This window comes from Psammomys obesus, unplaced genomic scaffold (genome assembly GCF_907164565.1).
Source record: "Psammomys obesus unplaced genomic scaffold, mPsaObe1.curated_primary_1811, whole genome shotgun sequence".
Taxonomy (NCBI): Eukaryota; Metazoa; Chordata; class Mammalia; order Rodentia; family Muridae; genus Psammomys; species Psammomys obesus.
Window position 1 is genome coordinate 46,266,015 of NW_026585895.1, and position 14,235 is coordinate 46,280,249.

Genomic DNA, 14,235 nt, shown 5'->3' on the forward strand with positions numbered 1-14,235 from the left:
GGCCGCCTTTTGCAGCAGTTAGCCATGACTGGCACTGAAGAGGGAGATCCCCGGACCAAAAATAGCCTTGGAAAATTTGACAAAGTAGGAATGAATGTTGTGTCATGTGAAATACTGTTTATAGACTGTAAGATGTCCAAGTGTGCTAGCCCACACCTGTAATCTCAATTGAGGCAGGAGGATTACCTCGAGTTCAAGGTTAGCCTAGACCTCAGCGAGTCTTCTTATCATAAACAAACAACACAGCTTTACTTGGTGAACAACTTTAATCCCTGTACTCACTGTAATTTCCAGGTCCAGCCTGGCGCACTCAGAAGTTTCAGGCCATCCAGGACTATTAGAAAGCAAACAGCATGAACTACAACAATACAAAATAAAAGTTCTGGCAGAGTATTAGTGAACTTAGTTTTTTAATTAAATGTTGTCTTTAAGTGATAAGAAAGTTAAGTTGTTCAGTCATTAATTTGTTTTTAAATTAGTTAACAATATCGTATCAGCAACAGTTAAATTTCAGAAGATTTCTCTAATGATTATAATTAAACTGTCATATATATTGAAGGGTGTCATTGTAGTGAGAATCAAGACCTGTTAGATTATTTTTTAAAAAGTTTGTTTTAACTGAATTTATTACTAATATAACAATCAGCAATAGTTAATTTTTTTTTAAAGATTTATGTATTTTTTACGTATACAGTGTTCTGCCTGCATGTGTGCCTGCACGCCAGAAAAGGGCACCAGATTTCATTACAGATGGTTGTGAGCCGCCATGTAGTTGCTGGGAATTGAACTCAGGACCTCTGGAAGAGCAACCAGTGTTCTTAACCTCTGAGCCATCTCTCCAGCCCTAATTAAATAATTTTAAATGTTCTTTATTCATGACATTGTTCAGTTAGTTGAGTAAAGATTTAATTAGATTTTGCGTAGGCTATTAATTAAATTTGGTTTAAAATTCAGATGTTGGCACAGGCCTTTAATCCCATGTGAGTTTGAGGACAGCCTGGTCTACAAAGTGAGTCCAGGACAGAGAAACCCTGTTTAAAAACAAACAAACAAATAAACAAACCAATCAACCGTCAAATGTTGGAACTGGAGAACTGGCTCAGAAGTGAAGAATGCTTACTGTGCTTTCAGAGGACAGGAGTTTAGCTCTCAGCACCTACCTTGTATGGCTACAACCACCTGTACCTTCAGCCCTCAGGGGATCTTGCACCCTTATCTTACCTTTGCAGTCACCAGTACACTTGAGTTCATGTATGTGTGAATACATATGTATGTAAACAAAAATTAAATCTTAAAAACAAATGAATAAAAACAGTAAGAACCTCAAATACTGTGCTGAGTATAGTAGTATATACTGTAATCACAGCACCTAAGGAGTAGAGGCAGGAAAATCACTCAGGTTTGATGCCAACTTAGACACTATGGTGAGTGTCAGGCCAGCCAAAGCCAAAGAGTAGGATTTTGTTTCAAACAACAACAACAACAACAAAAACTCTAAGCAATAAGACACAGACCAGCAGATGGCTTAGTAGATAAAGGTGCTTGGCATCAAACCTGATTGAAACTATGATCCTTAGAATCTACGTGGTGGAGGGGAGAACTGACCGCCTCAGGCTGTCTTCACAGGTGTTCATCATGAACACTGACTCATCCACCCCCACACCACACACAGATAAATTCATTAGAAAATGTAAAGGAAAACTCAGTAAAATAAAAATTTGTTGTTCTGTGTCATTTCTTCCTCACCTCTCATCTGTCACTTCCATTTCCTCTTCAAAGCTGTTGATGTTCTCAGTCTTTTGTGCATTCTTGTAGAGGTCTGTAAGTATGCACAGACTCCTAGTAGGTTCCCTGCTCCACACCCTTTCCTGCCTTCTCAGAATTGTAGGTTGCAGAGTGTGTTTTTTTTCTTGAGTGTATTCTCCATGACTGTATAAAGAGTTGTAGTTTTGAAAATGTTGGGTTTAAAATACTTTTGGTGAAGTTAAATTTTTTTTTCACGCTTATTCACCTTGGTGAGAAAATTTTCCACTCTTTTGAAGGAAGAATTTTACTTTGGTCTCTTCCTGTTTTAACAGGGCTGTGTAGCTGCTTTCCTTGATGTTGTAATTGGGGGCCGTGCAGTGGAGACTCCGCCAATGTCCTCTGTTAATCTTCTGGAAGGCTTGAGCAGAACTGTGGTTTACATAAGTTACAGTCAGCTTATTACTCTGGTAATGGCATCATTCTTTAATTGAAGTTTCTTGACTTCATTCTTCTAGCCATGTGCTGGCAGGTCACAGATAAATATATCCTTTTATAAGTCTATATTATTTTTGAAAAATTCATTTTACCAGATAATGTTCTTTCATTTTACCAGGTGAATTTTATGAAGAGTGTGATGTCTGGAGATCAACTGAAAGAAGATAGAATGGCTCTTGACAATTTGTTGGCGAACCTGCCCCAGGCTAAGCCGGGAAAGAGCAGCAGCTTAGACATGACTCCCTACAGCACTCCTCAGATGTCTCCAGCCACCACTCCAGCCAACAAAAAGAATCGGTTACCTATAGGTAATGGGAACTTTCCTTATTGGAGCTTTTCTTTAAATATTATTTTCTCAGAGTTGGAGGTGTGGTCAATAAGAAGAGTATTTGCCTAGAATTCAAGCCTTGGGTTCAACCCACAGCACTGCACAGACCAAGTGTGATGGCGAATGTCTGTAATACAGCATCCAGAAGGTGGAGGTGGGATGATCAGAGTTTAACGTCTGATAGTTCTTAGCCAGCTTGGGTTATAGTAGATCCTGCTTTGTTTTTTTTTTTTTTGTTTTTTTTTTTTTGTTTGTTTGTTTTGTTTAGTTTTTTAAAGATTTATTGACTTATTTTGTGTATATAAGTACCCTATCTGCATGTACACCTGTATGACAGAAGAGGGCATCAGATCCCATTCTAGATAGTTGTAAACCACCATGTGGTTGCTGGGAGTTGACCTCAGGACCTGTGGAAGAGCAGACAATACTTTTAACCTCGGAACCATCTCTTCAGCCCTACACCCTGCTTTTTTTAAAGAAATAATTATATTTAAATGGGCTTTACTCAATATTTGTCACCCATCTACATGCACACAAAAATTTATCGTATATTCTGTAGCAGGTACTAAGTAAACCTTTACAAATGTTTCCTTTAATCCACACAAACCTCCACTCACAGTATGGCACTGTTCTGTACTTGAAGCGCTCTATTAGATGCTGGAGATAAAAATACCATTCATAGTAACCCTGGTATTCTCAGGTTAGTTGCTCCTAGGCATTTAGGGAAAATGAGATCAGTGCTCTTCCTAGTATTAAGTGTTCCAATGGAAAGAAGCCTGTGGGTCATGGGATCATGACTCAGCCAGGTATAGAAAGTGAAGTCTGCACTTTTTCTTAAGGAATGGACGGGAGTTAGACCAAAGAAGCAAAGAATATTATGTTCAGGGGAGTAGGAGTATTCCGTTATCTGTTTAATGATGACATACTCAGCAAGACCTAGTGAATGTAGGTAAGCATTTTATCTTTATGGGTTTAATCTTTATGGATTGAATACAGGGATTTGCACATGCCAGGCAAGTACTCTGCCACTGAGCCAAACCCCAGCTTAATTTAACACATTTTAAAGAAAAGGAGTTCATTTTAGCTTCAGTTAACTGATTTTTTTTATTTTTATTTTTTACAAACACAGTTTCTTAAAATCATGAATTCCACTTAACATAATATGGGTTTATAGCAATAGGAATATTGTATCAAGTCTTTAGCTTTCTTCAGTATCCCAAAATGTCAGATTTATAATTAAAACTGGGACTGGACAGTGGATCCCAGTACTCCGCAGGCAGAGGCAGGTGGATCTCTTGAGTTTGGGGCCAGCTTGGTCTACAGAGCAAGTTCCTGGACAGTCAGGGCCACACAGAGAAACCATATTTTGAAAAACCAACCAATCAGCAATAAAAACAAACATGAACAAATAAAGGAAATAAAATAATAAATTTCTTAGCCAAGTGTGGTGATATGTGCCTTTGATCTCAGCACTCAGGAGGCAGAGGCAGGCAGAGCTACATAGTGAGACCCTATCTCAAAAAGAAAAACAAAACAAAACCCCGAAAAAACAACAAAATTCTCTTTTGATTAAAAAAATGATGCTTGGGACTTGAGAGATGGCTCAGACATTATCTTCCAGAGGTCTTGAGTACAATTCCCAGCAACCACATGGTGGCTCACAACCATCTATAATGAGATCTGGTGCCCTCTTCTGGTGTGCAGATGTACATGCAGACAGACCATTGTATACATAGTAAGTAAGTAAATATTTAAAAAAAGTGATGCTTTATGTTTAGTGATTTTTAATATTGTGGACTATTTGTACTTTGATAACATGATAAACCACTATTTTTGGTAGAGAGATCGCTGCCCTTCTTTCACTGTTGTATATTAGGTTTTTTAAATTTTCTGTCACTTGAATACATTATTAGAGGTGGGTTTAGTGGGAAGAAAATTTCAAATGTTTGCCCAGTGTTTTGTATGGTCATGTGACCTTGTCATTGCATTTAATTTCATGTTTTATATACAGTGTTTCCAATGTCCAAAATTTCTTTCTATTTAATGTTTTTGCAACCCAGGACAACAATTAGCAGCCATCACTGCCTGGGATTCCTCAGCCACCAATCTTACTGCTCATATTCCTCTAGTAACCCCTTTTGGTGGGTAATAGGCCATTCTCCTTCTCTTCCATAACTGCTTTAGAAACATTCACAGGTGTGCTCTGTGTGCATGCTGCCTTTGCTTTTTGCAAGTTTTTGTTACATGAAATTTGATCACTTGCATTTATTTAAGTTACAATTTTCAAGTTTGCTAAGGTCATAGAGTTGCTAATGAGATTGATTGTGAGTTCACAATTCAGTAGATGATAGGAAAGAGAAGCATAAGAAGTACTCAGCCTGTCTAAGGCTTTTGGAAAACCTGGGATGTGACTTTTCAGAGTGAAAGTGATAATGACATACAGCTTTGTGAAATGAAGAGTGTTGTTTATATCTCTGCCTCTGTCTGTCTCGACGAGGTCAGCTTTTCTCAGCCTTTCACTTGTGGGTGTTTTGTTTTATGTCTTCACTTTTATACCATTAGAGAATTTCTACTTAGCAGAGTTTTCGTTTTTTGCCCAGTGGACTCTGGGAAATGAACTCAGGTCACCAGGCTTGGCAGCAAGTGCCTTTACTACTGAGACTTCTTGTCAGTCTGAATGTAGAAAGAACCCCACTGTAACATAAAGCAATATTTCCTGTGTCTCTGGAAAGGGTTGATATATTTCAGAAGGAAGAAATGTGCTTTCAGAAGTTGACTCTGGTTTTACCAGTAATTGTATAATTACTTTGCTTGGTGTGATGGTGGCTGCCTGTCATTTTAGAATGCAAAAGGTGGGAGCAGGACAGTGGGTCCCAGGTCCCAGGCTTCTCTGTACTACATAGCTCAACCCTATCTTACAAAAAGAAGACAAACATGTTTCTGTGTTGATTGCCAGGATTGCTGGAAGTTAAAATTTTTATAAGAAAAATAATTTAAATGTCTTAAAAACTTGAGAAATAAGTAGGGCTTGCTGGTGCACACCTGTAATCCCAGCACTTGGGAGACAGAGGCAGGTGGCTCTCTGTGAGTTCGAGGCTAGTCTGGTCTATAGACGAATCTAGGACAGTCAAGGATACATAGAGAAACCCTCTCAGAACACCAAAAACCAAATAGCTAAACAAAGAAACAAAAATAAAAACCCTTGAGAAACAAGGTGGTGCTTTGTTGTTCCTGAAATCCTGATTGGCTAGGACATGTTTCCTGCACCACAGCTGTGATCAGTTGTGGCCTTCCTGTCCAGTGGAGATAGAGCATTATGCATTATTTCTGATGATCAGTTGTTTAAAGAAATTTTTTTTGGTTATATGTGTTTGAGTGCTTTGTCTGCATGTATGTCTGAGCATCAAGTGCATGTCTGGTGCCTGTGGAGGCCAGAAGGGGATGTCAGACTCCCAGGGACTGGAATTAAAGTAAGCTAGTATGTTGGTGCTGGGAATTGAATCCAGGCCCTCAGCAAGAGCAGCCATTGTGCTTAACTGCTGAGACAACTCAGGCTTCTTTCTAATGAGCAGTTTTGAAGGAGAATCTGTATTCATCATCAGGAGAGTAGCTAGGAGGACCTAGTGTTGGCTTTGTCCTGATTGTTTTTCTGTCTGTGTTTTCACCATCATCCTTCATGCATGCACAAACGTTCAACATTAACAGAACATACATTTTTGTATTTAGTGTACTGTTTTCTTCATTTTGACTTTTTCTCTTATTTTATTTGTTAGCAACTCGGAGCAGAAGCCGAACTAATATATTAATGGACCTACATATGGACCATGAAGGATCATCTCAAGAAACCATCCAGGAGGTACAGCCAGAAGAGGTGCTGGTCATTTCATTAGGGACAGGTCCCCAGCTTACTCCAGGGATGATGTCAGAAAACGAGGTATGCATGTAATACTACATTTTAAATTTTTATATTTTTATTTTGAGACAAGGTCTCACTACAAAGCCCTGGCTGTTCTAGAGCTCACTATGTAGACCAAGCTGGCTTTGAACTCACAGAGATTTGCCTTCCTCTGTCTCTTGAGTGCTGCTGGGATTAAAGGCTTGCTGATATCACCACGTCTTGGCTTGGATTGCTACATTTAACTTGTACCTATCAGCGTTAAGAATTTTAAGTCCAGCATGGTAGTTAATACCTGTAACCTCAGCCTGTGGGAGGCTGGGGCAAGAGGAACGTGGCTGCATAGCTGGTTCTAGGCCAACTTGGCCTCCACAGTATGGCCCTGTTTCTACAGAAGAGAGGAAACAGAGATTCTAATTAGCTCCCCAGCTAGAAACCACCTGCTTCTAATCAGTACTCACAGCTCAGTCCGTTAAGGCGAGTATGACAAAATCTAGAGGTTTAAATATTTTATTTTGTGGAGTTTTGTTTGTTTGCTTATTTATGTTGCTTTGCTTTATTTTATGTTTTGATACTGAGTCTCATGTAGCCGTGGCTGGCCTTGAATTCTGGTCTTCTACCTCCAACTCTCAAGTGCAGGGCTTGTAGGTATATGCCACTTCACAGAGAGGATTATAATAATCTAAAAAAAAGTTAGTAGTTTATAAGTAACAAATTTATTTCTGGTTGTTCTGGGGGCTGAGCAGTCCAAGATGAAGGCATACTTGGTGTCTTGTTAGGGTCTGCTCTCAAGTGGTGGAAAAGGTGCATGGACTGATTTTAGAAGGACACATCTGTGAAGGCTTTGCCCTCACACCAGTCACACCAGCTAATGCTCCGTGTCCAAATGTTATCATTTGATGGTTAGGATTTCACTACATGAACCTTTAACAGACTTCAAATGGTCAGGTTATACCAGTTCTTTTTTTCTTTCCCTCCTTTCCTTTTAAAAAATTCTTCCCTCCTCTCCTCCATCCCATTCCCTTCTTACTGATAGGGTCTTATGTATCCCAGGCTCCCAGGCTGGACTAAAATGTATGTGTGTGTGTGCAACATCTCCAATATATATGTGACCATGAGCTTCTGATCCTTCTGTGTCCACCTGAGTGCTAAGGGTTCACATGCCTGATACATTGGTGATGGAGATTGAATCCAGATTTTCATACAATTGGCAAACACTCGGCCACTGAGTTGTATTTCCAGTCCCACAATGTATTATTTTCCATAAGTATATGGGAAAAGCCATCAAATACTAAGCTCCTGTGAACAGTTAATGCTTTAGTACTTACAGGACACTGAGGTGGGTGACCATATCCAAAAAAAAAAAGGAAATTGTTCTAGTAGCAATAGAAGATAGGTATTGACACCGTGGAATAGAAGTTGGTAAGATTTCTCTAATGATTTGTAGGAAATGTTTTGCTTATTTTCATTTGGTGGTACATTCGTAGCTGAACACTAAACTCAAGCTGGGAAAACAGACTTGAGCAGCTCTACTGACATAATAAAAACACCAGTCTTCTGATGGCTGTGCCCGGCCTCCTGCCACCCTGTGTGACTAGCTGCTGCTGACCCTGGGAGGAGGATGGAAAGACATAGCTTGAGTTGGCTTCGAGCATAGACTTTGTTTTGATTCCATTTGAAAGCTTGAGAGACCTTGCAAGTGGGTTTTTAGTTCAAATAACCAAGAAGAACTTAAATGCGCACTTGTTTATTTTATTCTCAGTAGTCTTTCATTTGTGATGGGCCAATATTTTTTGTTTTGTTTTTTCAGGTTCTAAACATGCAGCTTTCGGATGGAGGACAAGGAGATGTCCCTGTTGATGAAAACAAACTCCACGGTAAACCTGATAAAACCTTGCGCTTTTCCCTCTGCAGTGATAATCTGGAAGGCATATCTGAAGGTGAAGGGTTGCTTCATTCAGGGAGTATGTGATTGAAGTTGTTTTGTGTTCTTTAAAGGAGCCTTATAAATTAGTTAAGCCACTCCTGCCTCTTCTTAAGGAGAATGATGAAATTTCCTTTAATGAGCTTTAACATGGCTGTAATACTGTTTCTTGAATAAAATTAAGATCACAAGAGGCTGTTGGTCATGTAAAATGAGAAGATATGTCTTCATTCAGTGTTAAATTTGAGTAACAGCAAGTTGTGTTTATCAGTCTGGATATCAAGCTTATAGAGCTCCTTTAGAAGGATATAATGCATGTACAAGTGGGGAGAATGGACTTACTTATTTTTAGAATGTTGTGCATACTTTTTGCTGTTCTCTGTTCCTTTATCCACACAGTCACACACGCCCTTATAAATCAGGACACCCTGGAATAATAGGCATTTGAGGCTGAGATACAGCTCAGTTGGTAGAGTGTTTGCCCTACACCCTTAGATTTAACCTTCAGTAATGGCAGGAAAAATAAAAAAGGAAACTTTTAATCCAGATTGTGAAGTAAGAGTTTGTCATTCCGTATATTAGGTCATTTTGTTTTAGGAAAAAAGTTCAGGTTTGCTAACATTTAAAAGAAGATAAAAAAACTTTCAGAAAATTACTGAGTAGGATATATTCACTCTAGAAAAGGTGGAAAAGAAATAAACTCACCTGTAATTTTACTATACTTTTAACAGTTAATATTTGGATCAATTATAGCAAAACTAAGTTTATGGTGTTTTGTAACCTTTTAACATTCCTTTTGGGATTTGTGTTTTTAAATAACATGCTTTTATTTTTATGTTTTTTTTTTTTTCTTTATTTATTTTTGAGACAAGGTGTCACTGTGCAGCCTTTGCTGGCACAGAATTTACTATGTAGACCAGACTGGACTTGTACTTACAGATTCTCCTACCTCTTTCTACCAAGTGCTGGGAGTAAAGGCATGGCAATAACATGCTTTAAAGGGAATTTTAGCATCAGATATGCCTTTCAATTTATTTTAGCATTCTCTCTGTATAGATAGGTAGAATACTTTTGCTTTTTATTTTATTTACTTACTTTCTCACTTTTATTTATGACAAATATTCCCTAATGTTTTCTGGTCAAGAGTGCCTTAGCCAGTTGGAGAATAGAATCACCTGACTCCCCCAGAGGTGGTGGTGTGCACCTTTAATCTCAGCGCCTGTGAGGCAGAGGCAGGTGGATCTCTGAGTCAGAGGCCAGGCTGGTCTACAGAGTGAGTTCCAGGACAGCCAGGGCTACACAGAGAAACTCTGTCTTGAAAAAACAACAACAAAACAAAAACCAAAATCAAACAAACAAAAAACACAAAAAGAATCATTTGAATTACTCATTGTATAAATGGCTCACAGATGGCACAGGTTTTAAACTGGCCTTTAAACCTGCATGTGGTTTTGTCGACCTCAGCAGCATCCCTCTGAATGGACGTGTGGCCCTGGCAATAATGATGCCATAGTTGGTGGAATTTCCACGGGAAATACAGGTTCATGAACTTGCTGGCATTGTTCTGCATGTCTAGGCATCTTTCTGTGTGCAAGCACAGAAAGTACCTTTACCTTTTAAGTATTACATTTCTTCAACAAGCAACCTTTGATTTATTTTTCCTATTAGTTTTTTAAAGATAAATATCTAAAAGCAGAGCTGTTGGCTCAAAGGCATCTGTATTCTTAAGGAAATAAATACAATATTAAAAGCATCTTAAATCTGGCATCATGGCACATCAATAATTGCAGGGTGCAGAAGTAGAAGATATGAAAGCGTAAGACTAGTCTGGCCTTTGTAGTGATACCTTGTTTCAAAACAGAACAGAACAAAAACTATAACTAATTTTTAGTCTATTTTCATGGCAAGAAATGTTACATGGTGACTTATGAATACTTTAAGAAAATTGCTGACAGGATAAACATTTCTCTAGGTCCTTCTAATCGCTCCAATTCAGTGTCTTCTCTCGACCTGGAAGGAGAGTCTGTATCTGAACTTGGGGCAGGACCTTCTGGGAGTAATGGAGTTGAAGCACTACAGCTGTTAGAACATGAGCAAGGTAAAGTGGTGGTGAATACAGTTGTACAAGCAGAAAAAAATGTACATGATTTCAAGAGAGGTAATGTTTGTTTGAGAAAATAACTTAAGTTGATTAATGACCATTACAGTTGTATTTATTCATAGCTCCTTTAGTTTTTAAAAGGTGTTTAGTTAGTGAATTATTTGGGCTTAAGTTACATACAGCAGTATGCATTACCTTAAATTCTGTAATATTTGCTCTCCTTAATTCTGTAATATTTATGGGGTACAATGGTAACTATTAAGGGCTCATGGAACTTAGTTTAGGGAAAGAATAGTATGCAGATGGTTAAAAGCCCCCAAGTCTGATGATCTGAGTTTGATCCTTGGAATTCACTTAGTCCTCTGAGCTCCACATGTGCACTATGGCACGGATACAAACTGACATAAACAGAAAGGAAGAAAAGTTGCTAGGAAGATGGCTCAGTGGGTTAACTGTCTACATAGAAACATGAAGGTCCAAGTTTGGACATCTGAGATGTCGGGGACATCTACATAAAAAGCTGGGAATGTGCACGCCTGTAACCTTAGCTGGCTGATGGGGTGTGAGGAATGGAAGGATGGAATGGTGAGGAGGCAGAGACAGGCAGATCCTTGGACCTCTCTGAACTCTTGCCTACACACACATGAGCACCACAAATAAACCCTAACAAAGAGAAATTCTAGGTAGAGCACACATCCGCAACTAAGTTGGATTCTTAGACTTTAGTGTATATGAAAATTACTTAGGGAGATTAAAAAATTACTTAGGGAGATTATTTTCCAAGCCACCTTAGAAATATGTTTTTGAAAAGGAGAAGCCATTGGAATGTATGGCTTATATAGAAGTCTTGCCATATTGTTTCCATCTTTCAATGTATCGATTAATATTAAATTTATAGGTGTGGTGGCCCACACCCTTTAATTCCAGCACTCAGGGAGACAGGGGCAGGTGGATCTTTGTGAGTTCGAGGCCAGTGTGGTATATTATTAAGCAAGTCCAGGACAGCCAAGGCTACACAGAGAAACCCTGTCTCGAAAAACAAAAAACAAAACAAACAAACAGAAATAAATATATTGTGCATAACTGAGAAACCGAAAATTAGCATACAGGCAAGGATGAATGAAAATCACATCTTCAATGGGCCTTCTGGGTGATTCAGTGTAAGAGTTGACACCCTTTGTATATGAAACGCTAAGAAGTGAATTGGGCTGGAGAGCTGGCGCAGTCATTTGTTTTGTAACAAAACTTTTCCTGGGGAGACACTACACATATGGCTACTTACCCCACTTCTCGAGTCCAGGAAAGACCAAAGTCCAACATGGTAAACATGACTTTTATTGGGGTTACTTACAGGAACAGAAATTACTCAAAGACAACTACATAAAGCCCACTCTAGCATGGGTGACAGCTCACAAAAGCTGGGAGCCTGGAGTTCAAGTATGTAGGCAGCTTGACAAGTTGAAGAGTGTCCTTTCCAAGTGAAGCTCTTTTTAAGCAGCTCAGCTGCTTTCACCTTCTTTCATGCAGCTGGTCTGGTCTCAGATTCTTCTTTGGAGGGTGGCTTTTCTTGACTACATTCAACTGGGAGTAACTGTTTTTATTATTTATTCTGGCATGGGGTTACCTAGTGAATCCGGTCAGTTTCAGGAACTTCCTAAAGCTATTTTGAGTTACCTCTGCTTAAAGAGCTTTCCTGCAGGATAGAATGTTTCAATCTCAGAGAAAACTGTTACACAGCATTATTGATAGGATTTACTGCTCGTGCACAGTACCCTGGTTCAATTCCCAGTGTCCACATGGCAGCTTATATGGGTGCTGCAGGCATCAGGCATGTAAGTGTTATACATACATATACACGCAGGTAAAACATTCATGTACATATAATAAAATAAATCTAGAAAGAAGGTGAGTTGAAGCCAGGGCATGGTCGTGCATGCCATTAATCCTAGCACTTAGGAAGGAGAACGAGTTTGAGCTAATGTGGACTTCATAGAGAGACCCTACTTTAAAAAAAAAAAGGAAGTAAGAAAGTGAATTGAGAGCTAGATGTGGTGATCTATGCATGTAATCGCATTGTTAAGAGGGTGAGGTGGGAAGATCATAAATTCATGACATTTTGAGGCCTTGTCTTAAAACAAAAAATACCAACACTAAAAACCAATTCAAATTTTACAAAAAGGGAATTGACAAGAATGAGTTGTGGGGCTGGGTAGATGGCTCATTGGTTAAGAGCACGTGCTATGTAAAAGCCAGGCCTGGCCATGTGTGCCTATAACGTCAGCATTGGGCCACAGGGACAGGAGGATCCTGTGAGCTTCCTTGGCTGAAATGGTGAGCTTTCAGTTCAGTGGAAGGTGGAAAGCAGGACCTTCTGGCTTTGGGGTACATGTACACATCATATACACAAAGCAAGTTGTAGAATATTGGCTTAGGAAAGAATAAAAATTCTAGAATACACACTTGAGATATTGCCAAGTGAAATAGTTTTACATAAAACCATAAGGATTTTCTATGCCTTTCCCAGCTCTGTATAATGACATGGAATTGTATATTTATTTATAATAGCTTTTATATCCTTGTTCCCAACCAGCTTTTATAACCTATATTAACCCATTTATATTAATCTATGTTCTGCCACGTGGCTTGTTACCTTTCCTCAGTTTCGTACGTCTTACTTCCTCCAGGTTTCATAGGCAAATCCTTCTGCCTCAGATTCTTTTTTTCTTTTGTTTTTTGTGAGACAGGGTTTCTTTGTGTAATCCTGGCTGTCCTGGAACTCACTCTGTAGACCAGGCTGGCCCCAAACTCACAGAGCTCTGCCTGCCTCCGCCTCCTGAGTGCTGGGATTAAAGGTGTTTGTGCCACCACCACCAGTACCACCAGCTCTGCTTCAGATTCTTTCCTAGAGAGCGCCCATTTCTCTGTAAGTCCTGCCTGTTTTCCTTGCCTTTGATATAGGCCGTTCAGCTATTTATTCAACCAGTCAGAAGGTGATGAAGAGCAGTATTTACAAAATACGGAGGCAGGTGATGCTTATTAAAAGTCACAGTACTGGGGCTGTCTCTGACATGAACTCGGTGGTAGGCTCTCTGATCACCTCCCCCTGAGGAGGGGGAAATGGCCTTACCAGGCCACAGAGGAAGACAGTGTGGGCAGTCCTAATGAGACCTGATAGGCCAGGGTAAGATGGAAGCGGGAGGAGGACCTCCCCTATCAGGAGTGGACTTAGGGAAGAGAAGAGGGAGAGAGGATGGGATTGGGAGGGGACAGGGGAGGGGGCTATAGCTGGGCTACAAAGTAAATAAATTGTAATAAATTTAAAAGTAAATTAAAAATAAAGTAATAAAATTAAAAAAAAAACTATAAAAAATGAAAAAAAAATCACAATACTAAAGTCCAAGTTCAGCCTGTACTCAACTTTCTGGGTATGGAAATCAGTATTTGAATAATAAAAGGACAATTTTTTTTTTTTTTTAGTTTTTTATTATTATTTTATTTACATTGGTGTTCTGCCTTTCTGTATATCTGTTTGAGAGTGTCAAATCCCCTGGAACTAGAATTACAGACAGTTGTGAACTGCCATGTGGATGTTGGGATTTGAACCTGGATCTTTTGGAAGAGCAGCCAGTGCTCCTAATCACTAAGCGGTCTTTCTAGCCACTACAAGGACAATCTTCAAGCGGTGCATAATAAGATCACCCCCACAGTTTACATATGGGTTTATCATCTAATTATTAACACAATAA

The 14,235-nt window shown here is 39.2% G+C and overlaps 1 protein-coding gene across 2 annotated transcripts in view; it reads left to right on the forward strand.

Moving 5' to 3' along the window:
- Window positions 1-14,235, forward strand: part of Gapvd1 (GTPase activating protein and VPS9 domains 1) — a 48,952-nt gene continuing 34,717 nt past the window's right edge. The window contains exons 1-7 of one of the 2 annotated variants that reach the window (XM_055600240.1): window positions 1-84; window positions 2,079-2,213; window positions 2,360-2,549; window positions 4,630-4,710; window positions 6,343-6,503; window positions 8,275-8,404; window positions 10,361-10,486. In XM_055600240.1, coding sequence (XP_055456215.1) covers window positions 25-84; window positions 2,079-2,213; window positions 2,360-2,549; window positions 4,630-4,710; window positions 6,343-6,503; window positions 8,275-8,404; window positions 10,361-10,486 — 883 coding nt within the window. In that variant the 5' untranslated portion in view covers window positions 1-24. The remainder of the gene's footprint in view (window positions 85-2,078; window positions 2,214-2,359; window positions 2,550-4,629; window positions 4,711-6,342; window positions 6,504-8,274; window positions 8,405-10,360; window positions 10,487-14,235) is intronic. The other variant, XM_055600241.1, reaches the window with a different exon arrangement.